The sequence below is a fragment of the Loxodonta africana genome, chromosome 5, assembly GCF_030014295.1.
Source record: "Loxodonta africana isolate mLoxAfr1 chromosome 5, mLoxAfr1.hap2, whole genome shotgun sequence".
Taxonomy (NCBI): domain Eukaryota; kingdom Metazoa; phylum Chordata; class Mammalia; order Proboscidea; family Elephantidae; genus Loxodonta; species Loxodonta africana.
In genome coordinates this window covers 87,629,652-87,649,623 of record NC_087346.1, presented here as the reverse complement: position 1 = coordinate 87,649,623, position 19,972 = coordinate 87,629,652, and the positions used below count along the sequence as shown (strand labels likewise).

Genomic DNA, 19,972 nt, shown 5'->3' with positions numbered 1-19,972 from the left:
GAGATCTTCTTGCCCTATCAAAAGCTTTAAAATGCATGAAAAAAAAAAAAAAACCCAAAGCCTGTGCTGTTGAGTCGATTCAGACTCATCGGGTGCATAGCTTTTAAAATTGTTGCACATAACAAAATTTGGCTCTTTCTCTGCAATTTACTTCTTCTATGCAAAAAGAGAGAAGAATCAATATAAAAGATTTAAATAGCATTCTGGTTTTCCTAGCCTAAGTGGGGTAGGTATTAAAGTATGGGAATTGCTAAGTTAAGGCCAAAAATAAGAGATATTATTACAGGAGCTTTTAACATTGTAACTCAGAGGCACTGGGCTACACTTCTTGGGCCCCACCTATCATTCCTAATCAAGGGAACTACTCCTTTTATTTTGTGTCTTACTATCCAATTGCAAACACTGGTGGTGTAGTGGTGAAGAGCTACAGCTGTTAACCAAAAGTTTGGCAGTTCAAATCCACCAGGCACTCCTTAGAAACCCTATGGGGCAGTTCTACTCTGTCCTATAGGGTCGCTATTGGTCAGAATTGATTTGATAGCAATAGGCTGGGATTTTTTTGTTTTTACTATCCAATTCCAAAGAGTCATTCAATAAAGGGAAAACAATGACTCAAGCATATTCAAGGGTGGTGTGGAAAATATTTTGACTCTTTCTAACCAAGGACTTCATAGTATTACATAATTTTAGGGAGGAAGCCACTTAAAACCACTCAGAACTTCTGAATGAAAGAAAAATTTCAGGAAGAAATACTTCATGTTTCATGAGGCATACATATATTTTGTATGAATGCACATCATTTATATAGAAAATGTTTCCAAAAATGCACAGTGAAAACATCAAGCTTCCTGATCTTTTCACATCAACAGGTTGTGGTTCCAGAGAGTTTCATGTTGTTTTCCAGTTATAAAAATATACATAACTCATCACAAACATAGAATTTTTTCACGATTTACCAAATGAGAATAATACCTTGAATATAATCCACCTGATGACTGGAACTGCCTATTTCAAGAGGAATTTTGAGGGGAAATTTATTTAAAACATGTAAGATTATTCTTAATTAGGCAAGAATTAAATAACACCAGAAAAATTACCCAAGAATAGCATATCCTCGGAAATCAGAAAAGGCTCAGCTCCTGCAAAATATGGAGGAGAATCTTTCCACAACTTAAACCATAATTGTTGAATTAAATATAACGCTCTCACTTATCATGCCTATTAGTCTTTTGTCTTAAAGAGGCCTACTCTCTCTTTTTCTTCTTTCTTGTCTTATAAAACTTTTGATAACCTAACAAGCAACATTTTATGACAAGAAAACTAACAATTGCCACACAAGCCAGTAGAAACCCAATCACATCCAAAGAGTGGTACTGGTACCAGGTGAGGCTGAGGGCGGCTGGGCGAAGGTGTTTGGCTCCTTTGTGGCGCATGACAAACTCGATCCAGAAGGCGGCTCGATCCAGGGGCTTAACAGGCTGATCACGATGAATGGCTGATAACCTCATAGCGTTCTCTTTATAGCTGAAGAAAAATCAAATAGAAATCAATTTAGAGAAGAAACCAGAAAAGATCAATAAGTGAAATTTTCATGCCGATGGCAAAAATATGTGCCACGTAAGATTGGAAGAAAAATGTATTATTTTCTTCCGAGATGATGACAGACATTTTAGTATATGGGCTAGAATTTGTTGAATGTGTAGGATTATAGGATGTAAAGAAAGATAGGAGTTGGGGGAGGCCATGTATTTTTAGGATAGAGAATGGAAAGTGCTAAGCCTTAATGACAAAAAAATTCAAAGAAAAGAAAAACATCATCATCTGACTGTGCAGAGTTTGAATTATCCAGTGAGGAATTGTTAATGAATCTGGTGTACAAGGTTCAAAATAATATCATTATCTGAATATTGGAGGCAGGTCCATGATGAGGTCCAGGGACATGTCCAGGCAAGGCTGGTCAGGAATTGGTATTGACTTTGTATCAGTGATTGAGTGGTTAAAAGTGTGAAAGTGAATTGCCTTGGTTTGAATCCTGATTCTGAAACTTACTAGCTGTCTGCTTTGTGCAAGTTATTTATTCTCTTTGTGCCTCAGTTGTCTCTTAATGGCTCAGTCGTCTCTTTGCTAAAATGAACTGGATGTGGATAGCGTTTTTTAATCTGATTGTTGTGAAGAATAATGGATGTAGTCTTTGAATACTTAGACTTGTTCCTAACATATAGTGGACTCTCAGTAAATGTTTGCTATTATTCTTGTTGTTCTTGTTAGTTTTGTTATTTTAGAATCTGGAGCGTTCTCAACATTTCACTTTGAGGCATCGCAATTATGTTTGTTTCATTCTTTTGAAAATGATTATGGTCAAGCAAGAAGAGCTGTAAAAAGGCAAATGGTTATGAATTCTGAATCCCAAAGTGCTATAGTATGACACTGTCTTCCTTTCATGTGCTTTGGATATGTTATCAGAAGGGAAGAGTCCCTGGAGAAGGATGTCATGTTTGGTAAAGGGTCAGCGAGATAAATTGGGACACTGGTTGCAACAATGGGCTTTCACATAGCGATGATTCTGGGGATGGTGCAGGACCGGGCAGTGTTTCCTTCTATTGTACACAGGATTGCTATACGTCGGGAACGGACACGATGACACCTAACAACCACCACAGTCCAGTATTTATCTTCCAAATCAATCCCTTTTTAACTTTAAAACTCTTCCAAATATAATCAAAATAATCACACCCAGAAGAACTAAGACTTTTCATACATTCATGACAGCAATGAGTTTGGTTTGATATCCTCATTTTTCATGGTTTCAATTGAATAAATTTTCAGCCTTAGTTGTTTAATGAATCCCTGGTGGTTAAGTGCTATGGCTGCTAACCAAAAGGCCAGCAGTTCGAATCTACCAGGCGCTCCTTGGAAACTCTATGGAGTAGGTCTACTCTGTCCTATAGGGTCACTAGGAGTCAGAATTGACTCCATGGCAATGGGTTTGGTTTGTTTGGTTTTAGTTGTTAACCATTTGCGGTACTGGGATCTAAATGTTAGGGTAGAAATTTTCGGAAGCGTTAAATGTAATAGAAATTTGAGGTTGATTATCTCTTGCTGATTTATTTAAAACATTTTAGAATAGTTTAAAAGAATTAACGAGTCTCATGCTGAGACAAAGTTACACGGCCTTGCAGAGTCCTGTTGTTTTAACATTCATGGTCCCTATTTCAACTTCGATCTCATCTCCTAATTCTTCCATGTCCAACTTTAGTAATTCTTCTCATTCTCCTTACTGGCTTTTTCAAAACTTCATCCTTGTTCTCAAACCTCTCATTGTCCTGAAACCTCTGACTAATCATTTCCCCAACATCACCCTCCGCACAAAAAAAGCAAAAAAAAAACTTATTCTAACTACTCACGATGGGTCATAGATAACTGTCTTCAAAGCATTGAACAAATCTGTACTTGTCATTGTGTCCATGTTCAGTCTCACTGCTGCCCCCATGACCTTCATGTGAGCAATGTTGTCAGGTTGATCTGCAAACAAGGGAATGCCCACCATAGGGATCCCATGGTAGATAGCCTCATAGATGCCATTGGCTCCACCATGAGTTATAAAAGCTTTGGTCTTTGGATGACCTAGGAAGGGGTGAAATTTAACAAAATTATTCACTATAATTCTTAGAAATAAAATGAGAAATGGGAAATACAGGGAACTCAATGAGGCAGTGTTTTCTAGAAAACAGATTATCATGCCCATGAAATTATATATAAATTGTTTTTAGATCTCTGAGCAGGAATAACTAGGCCTACTGCAGTAGTAAATGAGGGCTTCATGAAAGAAATGATGTGTGCCTGGATACTTGAAAAGAGAATAGAAGATTGTCAGGTGGACAAGTTGAAGGAGAATATTCTGGATAGAAGTAACAAATGAACAAATAAAGGGACACATTAGAGCATATTGTCTTAGAGAAACAGTGAGAAAAAAGATGGAGTCTGATATGTGGTATGTTCAAGGCGGGAGGAACTGTGATGATGGTGGAGCTGGACTCAGAAGAAGGGATGGTGATCTTTTATCATGAAATGTTTCATCACTTCATGATAAAGATTGTGGATATTTTCCGATACAAAATGGGGTGGGGGTCACTGGTTCTAAAGGAGGTGCTCTTACTGTTCAGCAGCATTTGAAATACCGCTTCAGCAATGGAAAGAAAAGGTATGAGGTGAGAGTATTAGGATGATGATCCAGGAGGCTTTAAAAAAAATTCGTTTGAGAGGTGATTACACGTGAAATATAGATATCATACTTCTGGCCAAAAGATTGTGACCGTATATAAGAAAACGCCAATTATTATATTTAATCTTTTTCTACCTAGAACTAGAAAATAAATATACAGAACTTATGCTTTAGTTTTTAAATTCTTCTATAATAAATGCTCAAGAATTGATTTTCTGTTTAACTATTATCCCTCTGATTAGCTGCTACCCATATTTTCATTATTTGCTCTCTAGTCTTACCTAGAAGGTCATTCTGGGGAATCCACTTATAGAGCCGAGTATTGGGTCCTAAGGTATCTGGTCTCTTGCCATCAAATCGCCACAGCACCTAGGAAGATGAAGAAAATACTTTATTCCATGAATACAACTGAAAAGTTATAGCAAGTTAGAACTTTGTAAACATTAAAAGGTCATCTAGGGGAGGCGGGGCCAAGATGGTGGACTAGGTAGATGCTACCTCGGATCCCTCTTGCAACAAAGACTCGGAAAAACAAGTGAATCGATCACATACATAACAATCTATGAACCCTGAACAACAAACACAGATTTAGAGACGGAGGAGAACGAACAAATACGGGGAAGCAGCGATTGTTTTCAGAGCCTGGAGCCAGCGTCCCACTCAGCGGATTTTCTGGAAAAACAAGTTTCCCAGGTTTGATATCTCTGCTTATTCAACAGAGTCCTAACTGACCCACAACGGGGAACTGAGGGCTGAAGCTCCCCCCAGACCACCTAGTCTCTTGCCTTAGGGGTCTGAGGAGGGTGACACCTACCAATCAGTAGAGATACTTGCATTGTGGGCCTAAGGTATAGCTGCAGTGCCCTCCCACCAAGGTGTTATAGGAATAGAGACACACCTACCTCACTGACACTTGGGGGAAGCCTGTCAGCATGCTGCCCCCCCCGGAGTGTGAACCCCAGCAGCTAATAGAATCTGGTGCACACAACTGTCACCACTACTTCTCAAGGTGGATAGGTGTTAGGGTGCAGCACACACTTGATAACCCAAAATCAGATTCTCTCAAGAGTAGTGAATAGACTCAGGCATATACATCTGGTAACAGCCTAAACCAGCTGGTAATAGGTCATAAGTAAGTCAAGGGCTACAACAAACAAGACAGCACAATCTAGTAGCCCATCCACGTATATTGAAAGAAAACAAAACAAGATAAGACTCAGTGAGCAATTATAGAATAAACCACTAGTGATGGCCCGGAAACAGCAGTCGATATCAAACCACATAAAGAAGCAGACCATAACAGTTTCTACAACCCCCCAAACAAAAGAATCAAAATCTTTCCCAAATGAAGATACAATCGTGGAATTGCCAGATACAGAATATAAAAAACTAATTTACAGAATGCTTCAAGACATCAGGGATGACCTCAGAAATGAAATAAGGCAAACTTCAGAAAAAGCCAAGGAACACACTGATAAAACAGTTGAAGAACTCAAAAAGATTATTCAAGAACATAGTGGAAAAATTAATAAGTTGCAAGAATCCATAGAGAGACAGCATGTAGAAATCCAAAAGATTAACAATAAAATTACAGAATTAGACAACGCAATAGGAAGTCAGAGGAGCAGACTCGAGCAATTAGAATGCAGACTGGGACATCTGGAGGACCAGGGAATTAACACCAACATAGCTAAAAAAAAATCAGACAACAGAATTAAAAAAAATGAAGAAACCCTAAGAATCATGTGGGACTCTATCAAGAAGGATAACTTGCTTGTAATTGGAGTTCCAGAACAGGGAGGGAGGACAGAAAACACAGAGAAAATAGTTGAAGATCTCCTGACAGAAAACTTCCCTGACATCATGAAAGACGAAAGGATATCTATCCAAGATGCTCATCGAACCCCATTTAAGATTGATCCAAAAAGAAAAACACCAAGACATATTATCATCAAACTTGGTAAAACCAAAGATAAAGAGAAAATTTTAAAAGCAGCCAGGGAGAAAAGAAAGGTCCCCTTCAAGGGAGAATCAATAAGAATAAGTTCAGACTACTCAGCAGAAACCATGCAGGCAAGAAGGCAGTGGGATGACATATACAGAACACTGAAGGAGAAAACTGCCAGCCAAGGATCATATATCCAGCTAAACTCTCTCTGAAATATGAAGGTGAAATTAAGATATTTACAGATAAACACAAGTTTAGAGAATTTGCAAAAACCAAACCAAAGCTACAAGAAATACTAAAGGATATTGTTTGGTCAGAAAACCAATAATATCAGATACCAGCACAACACAAGGTCACAAAACAGAACATCCTGATATCAACTCAAATAGGGAAATCGCAAAAACAAATTAAGATTAATTAAAAAAAAATGCTCATAACAGGGAATCATTGAAGTCAATATGCAAAAGATCACAATAATCAAAAAGAGGGACTAAATACAGGTGGCATAGAACTGCCATGTGGAGAGTGATACAAGGCGATATATAGAACATTACAAGTTAGGTTTTTACTTAGAAAAATAGGGATAAATATTAAGGTAACCACAAAGAGGTATACCAACTCCATAACTCAAGATAAAAGCCAAGAAAAATGTAACGACTCAACAAACATAAAGTCAAACACTATGAAAATGAGGATCTCACAATTTACTAAGAAAAACGTCTCAGCACAAAAAAGTGGAAAAATGAAATTGTCAACAATACACATAAAAAGGCATCAAAATGACAACACTAAACACTTATTTATCTATAATTACCCTGAATGTAAATGGCCTAAATGCACCAATAAAGAGACAGAGAGTCTCGGACTGGATAAAGAAACACGATCCGTCTATATGCTGCCTACAAGCGACACACCTTAGACTTAGAGACACAAACAAACTAAAACTCAAAGGATGCAAAAAAATATATCAAGCAAAAAATAAGCAAAAAAGAAGAGGAGTAGCAATATTAATTTCTGACAAAATAGACTTTAGACAAACCCACCACAAAGGATAAAGAAGGACACTACATAATGATAAAAGGGACAATTGATCAGGAAGATATAACCATATTAAATATTTATGCACCCGATGACAGGGCTGCAAGATACATAAATCAAACTTTAACAGAACTGAAAAGTGAGATAGACACCTCCACAATTATAGTAGGAAACTTCAACACACCACTTTCGGAGAAGGACAGGACATCCAGTAAGAAGCTCAATGGAGACACAGAAGACCTAATTACAACAATCAGCCAACTTGACCTCATTGACTTATACAGAACTCTCCACCCAACTGCTGCAAAATATACTTTTTTTTCCTAGCACACATGGAACATTCTCTAGAATAGACCACATATTAGGTCATAAAACAAACCTTTGCAGAATCCAAAACATCACAATATTACAAAGCATCTTCTCAGACCACAGGCAATAAAAGTAGAAATCAATAACAGAAAAACTAGGGAAAAGAAATCAAATACTTGGAAACTGAACAATACCCTGCTCAAAAAAGACTGGGTTATAGAAGACATCAAGGAAGGAATAAGGAAATTCATAGAATGCAATGAGAATGAAAATACTTCCTATCAAAACCTCTGGGACACAGCAAAAGCAGTGCTCAGAGGCCAATTTATATCGATAAATGCAAACATACAAAAAGAAGAAAGAGCCAAAATCAGAGAACTGTCCCTACAATTTGAACAAATAGAAAGTGAGCAACAAAAGAATCCATCAGGCACCAGAAGAAAACAAATAATAAAAATTAGAGCTGAACTAAATGAATTAGAGAACAGAAAAACAATTGAAAGAATTAACAAAGCCAAAAGGTGGTTCTTTGAAAAAATTAACAAAATTGATAAACCATTGGCTAGACTGACTAAAGAAAAACAGGAAAGGAAACAAATAGCCCAAATAATAAATGAGATGGGCCACATCACAACAGACCCAACTGAAATTAAAAGAATCATATCAGATTATTATGAAAAATTGTACTCTAACAAATTTGAAAACCTAGAAGAAATGGATGAATTCCTGGAAAAACACTACCTACCTAAACTAACACATTCAGAAGTAGAACAACTAAATAGACCCATAACAAAAAAAGAGATTGAAACGGTAATCAAAAAACTCCCAACAAAAAAAAAGCCCTGGCCCGGACGGCTTCACTGCATAGTTCTACCAAACTTTCGGAAAAGAGTTAACACCACTACTACTGTAGGTACTTCAAAGCATAGAAAATGACGGAATAGTACCCAACTCATTCTAAGAAGCCACCATCTCCCTGATGCCAAAACCAGGTAAAGACATTACAAAAAAAGAAAATTACAGGCCTATATCCCTCATGAACATAGATGCAAAAATCCTCAACAAAATTCTAGCCAATAGAATTCAACAACATATCAAAAAAATAATTCACCACGACCACGTGGTATTTATACCAGGTATGCAAGGCTGGTTTAATATCAGAAAAACCATTAATGTAATCCAGCACATAAATAAAACAAAAGACAAAAACCACATGATCTTATCAATTGATGCAGAAAAGGCATTTGACAAAGTCCAACACCCATTTATGATAAAAACTCTCACCAAAATAGGAACTGAAGGAAAAGTCCTCAACATAATAAAGGGCATCTGTGCAAAGCCAACAGCCAACATCACTCTAAATGGAGAGAACCTGAATGCATTTCCCTTGAGAACGGGAACCAGACAAGGATGCCCTTTATCACTGCTCTTATTCAACATCGTGCTAGAAGTCCTAGCCAGAGCAATTAGGCTAGACAAAGAAATAAAGGGCATCCGGATTGGCAAAGAGGAAGTAAAATTATCTCTGTTTGCAGATGACATGATCTTATACACAGAAAACCCCAAAGAATCCACCAGAAAACTGCTGAAACTAGTAGAAGAGTTTGGCAGAGTCTCAGGTTATAAGATAAACATACAAAAATCACTTGGATTCCTCTACATTAACAAAAAGAACATCGAAGAGAAAATCACCAAATCAATACCATTCCCAGTAGCCCCCAAGAGGATAAAATACTTAGGAATAAATCTTACCAAGGCTGTAAAAGACCTATACGAAGAAAACTACAAAGCTCTACGACAAGAAATTAAAAAGGACATACTTAAGTGGAAAAACGTACCTTGCTCATGGATAGGAAGACTTAACATAGTAAAAATGTCTATTCTACCAACAGCCATCTATACACACAACGCACTTCCGATCCAAATTCCAATGTCATTTTTTAAGGTGATAGAGAAACAAATCACCAACTTCATATGGAAGGGAAAGAAGCCCCTGATAAGCAAAGCATTACTGAAAAAGAAGAAGAAAGTGGGAGGCCTCACTCTACCTGATTTCAGACCCTATTATACAGCTACAGTAGTCAAAACAGCTGGTATTGGTACAACAACAGGCACATAGACCAGTGAAACAGAATTGAGAACCCGGATATAAATCCATCCACATACGAGCAGCTGATATTTGACAAAAGCTCAGAGTCAGTTAATTGGGGCAAAGATAGTCTTTTTAACAAATGGTGCTGGCATAACTGGATATCCATTTGCAAAAAAATGAAACAGGACCCATACCTCACATCAAGCACAAAAACTAACTCCAAGTGGATCAAAGACCTAAACATAAAGACTAAAATGATAAAGATCATGGAAGAAAAAATAGGGACAACCTTAGGAGCCCTTATACGAGGCATAAACAGAATACAAAACATTACTGAAAATGACGAAAAGAAACCAGATAACTGGGAGCTCCTAAAATCAAACACCTGTGCTCATCTAAAGACTTCACCAAAAGAGTAAAAAGACCACCTACAGATTGGGAAAGAATTTTCAGCTATGACATCTCCGGCCAGCGCCTGATCTCTAAAATCTATATGATTTTGTCAAAACTCAACCACAAAAGGACAAACAACCCAAACAAGAAGTGGGCAAAGGAAATGAACACACACTTCACTAAAGAAGATATTCAGGCAGCTAACAGATACATGAGAAAATGCTCTCGATCATTAGCCATAAGAGAAATGCAAATTAAAACTACGATGAGATTCCATCTCACTCCAACAAGGCTGGCATTAATCCAAAAAACACAAAATAATAAATGTTGGAGAGGTTGTGGAGAGATTGGAACTCTTATGCACTGCTGGTGGGAATGTAAAATGGTACAACCACTTTGGAAATCTATCTGGCGGTATCTTTAACAGTTAGAAATAGAACTACCATACAACCCAGAAATCCCACTCCTCGGAATATACCCTAGAGAAATAAGAGCCTTCACACAAACAGATATATGCACACCCATGTTTATTGCAGCTCTTTTTACAATAGCAAAAAGCTGGAAGCAACCAAGGTGTCCATCAATGGACGAATGGCTAAATAAATTGTGGTATATTCACACAATGGAATACTGCGCATCGATAAAGAGCAGTGACAATTCTATGGAACATTTCATAACATGGAGGAACCTGGAAGGCATTATGCTCAGTGAAATTAGTCAGAGGCAAAAGGACAAATATTGTATAAGACCACTATTATAAGATCTTGAGAAACAGTATAAACTGAGAAGAACACATACTTCTGTGGTTACGAGGGGGGGAAGGAGGGAGGGTGGGAGAGGGTTTTTTACTGATTAATTAGTAGATAAGAACTGCTTTAGGTGAAGGGAACAACAACACTCAATACATGGAAGGTCAGCTCAATTGGACTGGACCAAAAGCAAAGAAGTTTTCAGGGTAAAATGAATGCTTCAAAGGTCAGCGGAGCAAGGGCAGGGGTTTTGGGACCATGGTTTAAGGGGACTTCTAAGTCAATTGGCAAAATAATTCTATTATGAAAACATTCTGCATCCCACTTTGAAATGTGGCTTCTGGGGTCTTAAATGCTAACAAGCGGCCATCTAAGATGCATCAATTGGTCTCAACCCACCTGGAGCAAAGGAGAATGAAGAACACCAAGGCCACACGACAACTAAGAGCCCAAGAGACAGAAAGGGCCACATGAACCAGAGACCTACATCATCCTGAGACCAGAAGAACTAGTTGGTGCCCGGCCACAATTGACGACTGCCCTGACAGGGAGCTCAACAGAGAATCCCTGAGGGAGCAGGAGATCCGTGGGATGCAGACCCCAAATTCTCATAAAAAGACCATACTTAATGGTCTGACTGAGACTAGAGGAATCCCGGTGGTCATGGTCCCCAGACCTTCTGTTGGCACAGGACAGGAACCATCCCCGAAGATAACTCATCAGACATGAAAGGTATTGGACAGTGTGTAGGTGAGAGATGCTGATGAAGAGTGAGCTAATGATATCAAGTGGTCACTTGAGACTGTGTTGACATCTCCTGTCTGGAGGGGGGATGGGAGGGTAGAGAGAGTTGGAAGCTGGCAAAATTGTCACGAAAGGAGAGACTGGAAGGGCTGACTCATTAGGGGGAGAGCAAGTGGGAGTATGGAGTAAGGTGTGTATAAACTTATATGTGACAGTCTGGCTTGATTTGTAAATGTTCACTTGAAGCTCAATAAAAGTTAATAAAAAAAAAAAAAAGGTCATCTAGTCAAACCCCTTCATAAGACAGAGGAAAAGAGGACAAGAGATGGTAGAAATCAAAACTACTAAAAGACTGAAGTAAATAGGAATACTCAGTTTGAAGGAACATATATAGCATCAGGTAATTACCTTATATGTAATTATGACGTTTCTCACATGGTGGCTGAAAACATTGAGATTAGTAATGACAAGTTCAAGCATTTGGGGAATTTTTATGAAGTCATGTAAGCAAAAAAAACAAAAAACAAAAAACCCACTGCCGTTGGGTCACCTTATATCTAGTGTAAAAACCAGTGTGAATTCCCAGTGATATACATATTTATGTTCTCTTACCTATGTGTTACCCTGGCTCTCATTTCCTAAATTTCATTTTAACCTGTTTCTTTCTTATTACTTTTTAAATGACATGGAAGGGAGTTATGTTCACTTATTCCAGACTTGCAGAAGTAGACTGCTGAATCCTTCTTCCTACTCTATGTCTGGAAGCTCAGCTGAAACCTGCCTGCTATGGGTGACCCTGCTAGTATCTGAGTAATGGTGGCATAGCTTCCAGCACCACAGCAACACACAAGCCCCCACAGTGCGACAAACTGACAGACACATGGGGGGCTGTCATAGTAGTTACAGGAAATTTCCAGAATCAGACCCTTTATAGAGTTGAACAAACTAGTGAAGTAGTTGGTCACAATTACGGAACTTTATCTAACCTTTTGTGGAATCTGAGCAAGGGCTGATGCAATCATATTGGCCCTTTCTTCTGTGAGGTTACTGACCATTGACCCAAGAGTAAACACCACCACACCGTGTTTTCCAGAGCTCTGGACAAACTCTTCTATTTCCTGTGAAGACAACATTTGCTTCATCATGAAATAGCAACAAAATATTGAACAGTATTTAAAGATTTGGCCACAAACAACTTAAGAGGAAAAATCAAGAACTGACAACCAAACCCAAGCCCACTGCTGTAGAATCAGTTCTGACTCATGAGCAAATCTCCACAGTTTCCTTTTCCATTGTAATATTTAAGGACACTTATCTCCAGGCCGTTCTTCCGTGGTGCCATTGAGTACATTGGAACTGCAAATCTTTTGACTGGTACATAAGGTTGAACCATTTGTGCCACCCAGGGATTTTCATTGATAGTGACAAATTATTAGAATAGTGGCTGCTTTTTTACAGCACTAATCAGTCAGTTCCTTTGGAAGGAGATGCGTGATATGAGATCTATGGCCTTCAGTATGTATAATTGTGTAAATGTGTGTGGGGGAATGCGGGTGTGATATAAGCAAGAAATGAAATTAAGCAGTTACGCAGTAGTGAGAAGGACACTCCCTCTTCATTTACAGTTATTAATTACTAGTATATATTCTAGGAAGGAAACACAATAGCAGGATCTTAACTCAGCTTTAGTTCTCTTTCTACTGGAGTACCAGATCAGTACAAATAATTGCTGTGCTTGGCTGCCAACCAAAGTTTGGAAGTTCAAGTCCATCTAGAGGTGCCCCAAAAGAAAGTCATGGTGATCTATTTTTGAAAAATCAATCAATGAAAACTGTATGGCGCACAGTTCTACTCTGATACACATGAGGTCACCATGAGTTGGAATCAACTAGACTGCACCTGTTTGGTTACAGTTCTACCAAATCACATGTGTTTATTCCAGAAGGTTTTCTGATGAGTTCTTTTGGTTGGGAGTCATTAGAATTTTACTTCATGACTAGGAACACTAAGGAAAAGTTAGTTATGGTGGGGGTGGTTGTATATTTCTCCCAGTTACATAATCCTTTATGTCACACCTTAAACTTTCTCATAGTTTCCCAGATATTCCTCTAATATACCGTTTAATGTCCAGAGGTTAAGATTCTCTAACATTCAAAAAAACTTTTGAGTTTAGAATTTCTGTGTCATAAAATTTCCATTTATAACCCATAAATACACATTTGTAATTACATATCTGAATGTCCATATTTCTAAGAAAGGCTTCTTAGTTGTGATATTTCTTGTCCTAAAATTGTATTATGAAACTGATGTACCCGTGGAATGTGCTGTGCAGAACTGTGGATAAAAGAGGTCTTCATTATCATCTCACTGTGTGCTGGGGAGAGCATTCTCTCCCCAATGGGAGAGGCCCACCTGGCCTCTCTCCAGGAGGGATGTGGTCACTCTCTTGAGAAGCTCACTTGGAACTATATAGAGTTTCTGGTGAAGACATGTTCATCTGGAATTGTTTAAGAATTATTCTGACTTGTGCTCCCTTTGCTGTACAAGACTGACCCTGATAGTTTTGTAGCAATACAACTTTTTTTTATAGATTAGTCGCTTACTTGGACTGGTTCATTCCAAATTCTGTGACATCTTAATGATAATAATAGAAGCACATTGTAAAAAATTTTGGATAAGTATGAAAAATGTAAAAGAGAAAGTAAGTTTCACCCATAAATTCCATCCTGGAAGTGTTTAAACACTGTACCCATTCATTCTAGTGCTTATATTACCCGTATGCAGAAACGTAAATTAAAAAAAACCTGTTGCTGTAAAGCCAATTCCACTCATAGCGACTATATAGGACAGTGTAGAAATGTCCCATAGAATTTAAAAGGAGCACCTAGTGGATTCAAACTGCCAGTCTTCTGGTTAGCAGCCATAGCTCTTAACCATTATGCCACTAGGGTTTCTGATGTTTATATACGACATATATTTAGAAAACTGTAATCCACTGTATATACCTTTTTTCTACAATAAATTTGGTATTGTAAATTTTTTAACAATTTGCCTCTTGGTTTCCAACTAATCTTACATAATGATTGATTTTGTGTAATCAAGCATTTTTTGATGAAATAATTGCAGTAGTGTAGATACACATAAGTTATTTAACCTCTCATAAATGTTGGAATTTCAATTACTGTCACTATTTACTTTTATAAATAACACTGCCATAAAGATTGATTTTGTACTACTTATTTTTTTGATTGTGTAGGTTCGTGTAAGTATATAATGACGTCAAAGGTTATAATTATTTTTAAATCTTTTGATGTGCTTTGCCAAATGCTTTCTTTTCTTAAAAAAAGTCAAATAATCTGAGAGTCTACTAATTAATGGAAAAGCAAGTAATATTGGGGGAACAATCACTTTTTATAATAATGGAGAAAAGTCTTCACATCATTGACTTGGATTCAAATCTTGTTTCTGCAATGTAAATGACAACTGTAAATATATTATTTCTTTTAACTATTATACTACTATTCATCCTCTCTTCCCTCCTCTCTTTCCTCCTCGTACTAAGACTGTCATTTTCCTTTAATGTGAATGGGAAAATCTTTCATGGATAAGGTTACATTGCAGAGACAGTCATTAATCTAACCGCAGCATTTACACGCTTTGAAAGACATTATATATATATAATTTTACACTCAGAGTAACTATTGAGTTTTAATCCTTGAAGAGGATTTCAGTTTTATGTTGCTGCCAATAAGAAGAGAGACAAAACAGATCTTTTAATAAATTATATACTAGTGCCATAAACAATGCTTGCTCTTCATTTATATCTAAAAGGTGTAGTAGTAATTTAAAATAGATTCTTGCTGTCCTTCGTAAGGAATATTATCCTATGTGCTGACAGAATTATTTTGTAAGTTCAGACTAAGGGAAATTTTCAGGTATAAGTGGTAGAAATTCTTTAGTCTTGATTATGTGTACAGAATTTTTTTGGATTCATTATATGCACAGGATATATTTTCTGTGTTCATTCTATCAGGCAGCTATGCTATAGATACAAATATACTCAAAGGGGAGCTGTGGTGCTGCAATGGTTAAATGTATGGCTGCTACACAAAAGATCAGCAGTTGGAATCCACCAGCCCATCCTGGGAAATCCCGTGGAGTGAGTTCAGTTTTTTTTTATACTCAAGGGAGTTTTACTGTGATTTCCTGCAGGGTTGGTATATGGTAGAAAACACTTCCTCTGATAGGCTAAACCATCCCTTTTATTCTCAAAGATGTAAAACTGTGAGGCTTCAAATAATGAATGGTTTCAATGCTGTAAACTAAGGCTGCAAGAAAGTACACATGGCGTTGGCTGCGAATATTGTTGGGAGCACCCATTTATATTCACCAGTTTATAATGGTTAGGAATGGTCTGCCCCTTAGCTATAAAACAGATGAAGAGCCTAAATTCTTACAACAAAATTTAAGCATTTTGACCTGCTCATCTCTTTGCTAAAATGTATACAAGCACTTTTAAAAACTTCACTGGATATCGGTTCTTTAGGACTTTGCTAGAGAATATAATTTTGATCTACTTGAAAACCAATTCTTATTTAATGAGAAGTATACCTAAAGTAAAAAAAAAAAAATTTTTTTCTTTTGTATTTAAAGTGCCTGACACATATGAAATGATTAATAGTATTAGTAATAGTGCCAAAAGTAGCAATAATTATAGTAGCTAATACTACTTTTGGATTACTTTCTTTGTGCCAGAGGCATTGGGAGTGTTTTTCATGTATTAACTAATATTTTTCTTACAACACTCGTATAAGGTTGGTAGTCTTACCGGAACAGTGTTCATTCTATGACCATTTTAGTCTAGTTTCCCATCATCTGTGCCTGATCTCCTGAAACAATCTCCTTAGAGATCCACCATTCTAGTCTTGCTCCTTCACAATCCAATCCAGTAACTGCATCTTGAGGGTTCTTTTGTGAAAGAAATCTGCTCGTATCTCTCTCTTGCTTCATTCTTTCCCCTGGCTCCCCAATGCTCTTAATAGATGTTTCAAACTCCTTCTGGATCCAACTAAACTTCCCCCATATCATCTGCCTCTTTACACCTCCTCTTCCTGGTCACTAGGAGATCTTGGGGACCGCCATTACTACTATACCTGCTTTCATTTTGTCTTTCTCTTTCCCCCACCTTCTCTACCTATTCCTGCACACCCTTCAACTTAATTATCAATGACTGTGGGTTACTTTCCATGATCCCTGCTGGGTGTTCCCTTAGCACTGTGGTCTTTCCTTATTATAATACTTTTCACACTGTATGTTTACCATCTGTTCTATTTTTCCAACTAGAATATAAGATGTGTGTGTGTGAGGTGGGGTATGGGAGGGTGCAGGGACCATGTCTATTTAGTTTCTCTGTGTATGCAACCACGAGTAATTTATCCAGAATATGGTAGTCACTCTAAAAATAATCTCTGAATGAATGACTGATACTTTCTTATGTGCTGATAATGGAGGCTTTAATTTATCACACTATTCTCAAAGTCTCACAGGTATCCCATTTATTCTATCATGATAATGATATTCAGACACTTGGGTTGGCATGGAAATATACAGATTTCTAATTTGTAGGTCACTTTAGCACACATCCCACATCTTTCTTACTTAGTCAAACATTCTAAATGAAGAAAGTAGAATGATTTCATTTGAAAATACTAAACCAACTATAGTAAGTTTACCTTAGGCAAGGGATTGGCAGGTTTGCAGTGGAGCCCACCAACAAAGTGAAAATGTGGCAAGAAAGGGCGCGGAAATTGAAAATCCCAATAGTTTCGGACAAGCCATATTTCAGCTTTCCCCCTTGTCTCAGAAAATGTAGTTGGTCTTCCTGCAAAGAAAAGAGAAAACAAAAAGTAGAGGCAACTTGAAAAAACTGATATCTGATCATCTAAGTAATCTACTGAGAGAAGCTTGCAATAGTTGGCTAAAGATGTTTAAAAGGGTGAGAGGAGCCTTACATCTCTAATGTCACATCAATACTTCCACCATCATAAACAGTTATTAAATCTAAGCCACTGTAGCATTAATTATGCATTTACATTATCTAAAGTTGCAAAAGTAACAGATCCACCAATGCAAACAACTGGGATTTGTACTCCCCAGTCAATTAAGCCTGCCAGAGCCATGGAAACACCTTTCCCGGAAGTACCCAGTCTAGTTTCTACCAATTAGCAAGCCAATTTTTGACATTCAGTTTCCCAACTGAAATTTGAGGTTTTTGTGAGTATGGCTCAATCCCTTGTACCAACTACAGTATTCAGTTCAAGTGAGGAGCTGAATAATATTTCATTATTTAATAAAACTACATGAAAGTAAATGCTGTAAATTTTCAAAAAATTATGGAGATAAATGTGCTCACTGTGGATTTTTTTAAACAGAGAGACATAGTTTACAAAAAATTCAGACTAATAACTTTTATGTCAATCCCTCCACAACATTGTAGACCTGTGAGACAGGTGATTTGTAAGCACTTAGTGAAGAAATGTGGAATCATTAGAAATCTCAGGGTCCACTAAGCACAAGCTATGTAGAATTGTATTATTTTGATTATGGCTATTTGGCTAGCAGATTAATAAAATATTGTAGATACAAATTACAATTTTTGAATCTGGCATAAAGCCAGTATATCTTTCAACTGAGAAGGAATCCAGAGAAGTTACTATGGAAAAATATTCTATTAAATAAATAACAAAACTGCTACACAGTATTTTTCCCAACGCTACATACATAGTTATTCTAGAAATATGTATCACTCTTCAATCTGCATGTCTATGTTCATCCAGACATTCATGGAGATATACAATGACCTTTTTAGAAGATAAAAACTACAATAAAATGGATATGTAATTGATTAAAGAAATTCCAAGTGTCTTCATTTGGGGGTTTCTTATTCTCGGGAGTCCCCTGTCCTAGTGATTAGCTACCGGGTTCTTCTGATTCTGTAATAGAAGCCTCTCTATAACATTCATGAGATAGATAGATCATTTCATTTTTTTCATTTCATCTTTTACTTATAAAAAAAAAAGTTTCCTCTGCCTTTTTTTTTACACAAAGTCACCTTCAAAGACACAAGAAAAGTTAGGACTTCCTTCTACCAACTAAAAATATAACTTACCTAGTACTTCACTGTAAAACTGATCCCACTTCTTCTCATTAAAGAACTGGAACCAAAAATCAAAATAAAGCACATATATCATATTTTTTACCCTCTCCATGAATGTCATTCGATCAGGTAATTCTGACATAACAATAGGTACGTAAGAAGGAGGGGTTAAAAGTCCTCCATTATACTTTTCAACTGTATAGCCAGTAGTGAAACGGACAGTATACACAAAGGGTATGTTAAGTAGCTCGGCCAACAGCTCACCACAAGGGAAAACAGCATCTGTAAGAATGACATCAAACCTTGATTCTTGTAGTTTCATCATAAATTTCTTGTTAAAAACTACATCTTTACAAAGTCTTTCCATAAAGTCAGAAAACTCTGAAAGGATTTCTTGTAATACTGAAAAACATGTCCAAAATGTATCTTTCGGCACTTCATTTGTCCATCTCCTGACCAACTTCATGAAAACATACTCAAACTCATCTTCAGTAAGAGATGTAGGATAAACCTCAAATTTAATAGCAGATGGTTTGTTGGGATCAATAAGAACGGAAGCTGAAGGTGTTAGAACAGTCACCTCATGACCCCTCTGAATAAGCTCATCCACTATTGTCTTCATATTCATCCAATGGCTATATTCTGGTGGCCACACCAGCACTTTCCCACAAGTTCCACAGCTAAAGCAACAACTCAGTTGTATCAGCAGAAGAACTGAAATCCATTTCATAGACATCTTGGTTAAAGGAATATCTTTCTTTCAAAAATCTCTTCCCTTATGCCACTGCTCATACTTATATCCTGGGGGAAATCTATCAAAGAGTTAAAATATAACTTGTACACAACAAAGTAAATACATTATACTAATAGTCAGAGCATGTGGATGCCAAGTGGAAAAAGCAAAGTGTAGATGACCTTATGGTTGCCTGAGCGTACTTAATATCCCTTTTATCATCAGTATTGTTACACAACTAAGAATCGAAGAGCTAATATTTCAGAGTTCACCTGTGTTATATAATAGATTTTAGAATAGTGTTAAGAACATTGGTGAGTGTGAGGCCACTTGTGATTGCAATCTCTTTGACACAAAAACTAAAGACAAAGTGCGTACACATTTGCATCAACATTTTTTTTGAAAATCATGATTCAAGGCTTTTTGTGTCTGGTAAAATCTTTAAGAAAAAAAATTTTTTTTTCTTAATCTTTATTGACATATAATTCACAAAGCAAACAATTCTTCAATTTAACGTGTACCATTCTATGGTTGTTAGTGCATGCACAGAGTTGAACAACTATCACCATGATTAATGTTAGAACATTT

The 19,972-nt window shown here is 37.1% G+C and overlaps 1 protein-coding gene across 5 annotated transcripts; it reads right to left on the bottom strand.

Moving 5' to 3' along the window:
* Positions 1 to 1,021: 1,021 nt before the first annotated feature.
* LOC100664768 (UDP-glucuronosyltransferase 2B4-like) lies at positions 1,022 to 19,387 on the bottom strand. 5 transcript variants are annotated; one of them, XM_010595715.3, is made up of 7 exons: positions 19,055 to 19,387; positions 18,664 to 18,697; positions 17,228 to 17,376; positions 12,482 to 12,613; positions 4,504 to 4,591; positions 3,405 to 3,624; positions 1,022 to 1,524 (listed from the first exon to the last, which is right to left on the bottom strand). In XM_010595715.3, exons 1-7 carry the CDS (start codon positions 19,385 to 19,387, stop codon positions 1,245 to 1,247), a joined length of 1,236 nt encoding a protein of 411 aa, XP_010594017.2. In that variant the 3' UTR covers positions 1,022 to 1,244. The 5 variants fall into 5 exon arrangements, with proteins under 5 accessions (XP_010594017.2, XP_023410878.2, XP_003415960.2 ...); XM_023555110.2 differs by having other exon boundaries at positions 17,228 to 17,372; positions 18,660 to 19,387; XM_003415912.3 differs by having other exon boundaries at positions 18,664 to 19,387.
* Positions 19,388 to 19,972: the final 585 nt, after the last annotated feature.

Bases quoted from the DNA above. Each gene is read 5' to 3' on its own strand.
- LOC100664768 (XM_023555110.2), bottom strand. From the start codon at position 19,387: ATGTCTATGAAATGGATTTCAGTTCTTCTGCTGATACAACTGAGTTGT. The intron at 3,625-4,503 runs GTAAGACTAGAG...ACCCCTTCCTAG, and splicing joins TCCCCAGAATGACCTTCTAG to GTCATCCAAAGACCAAAGCT. The intron at 1,525-3,404 runs GTGAGTAGTTAG...ATTTTTCTTCAG, and splicing joins ACAGTTATCTATGACCCATC to CTATAAAGAGAACGCTATGA.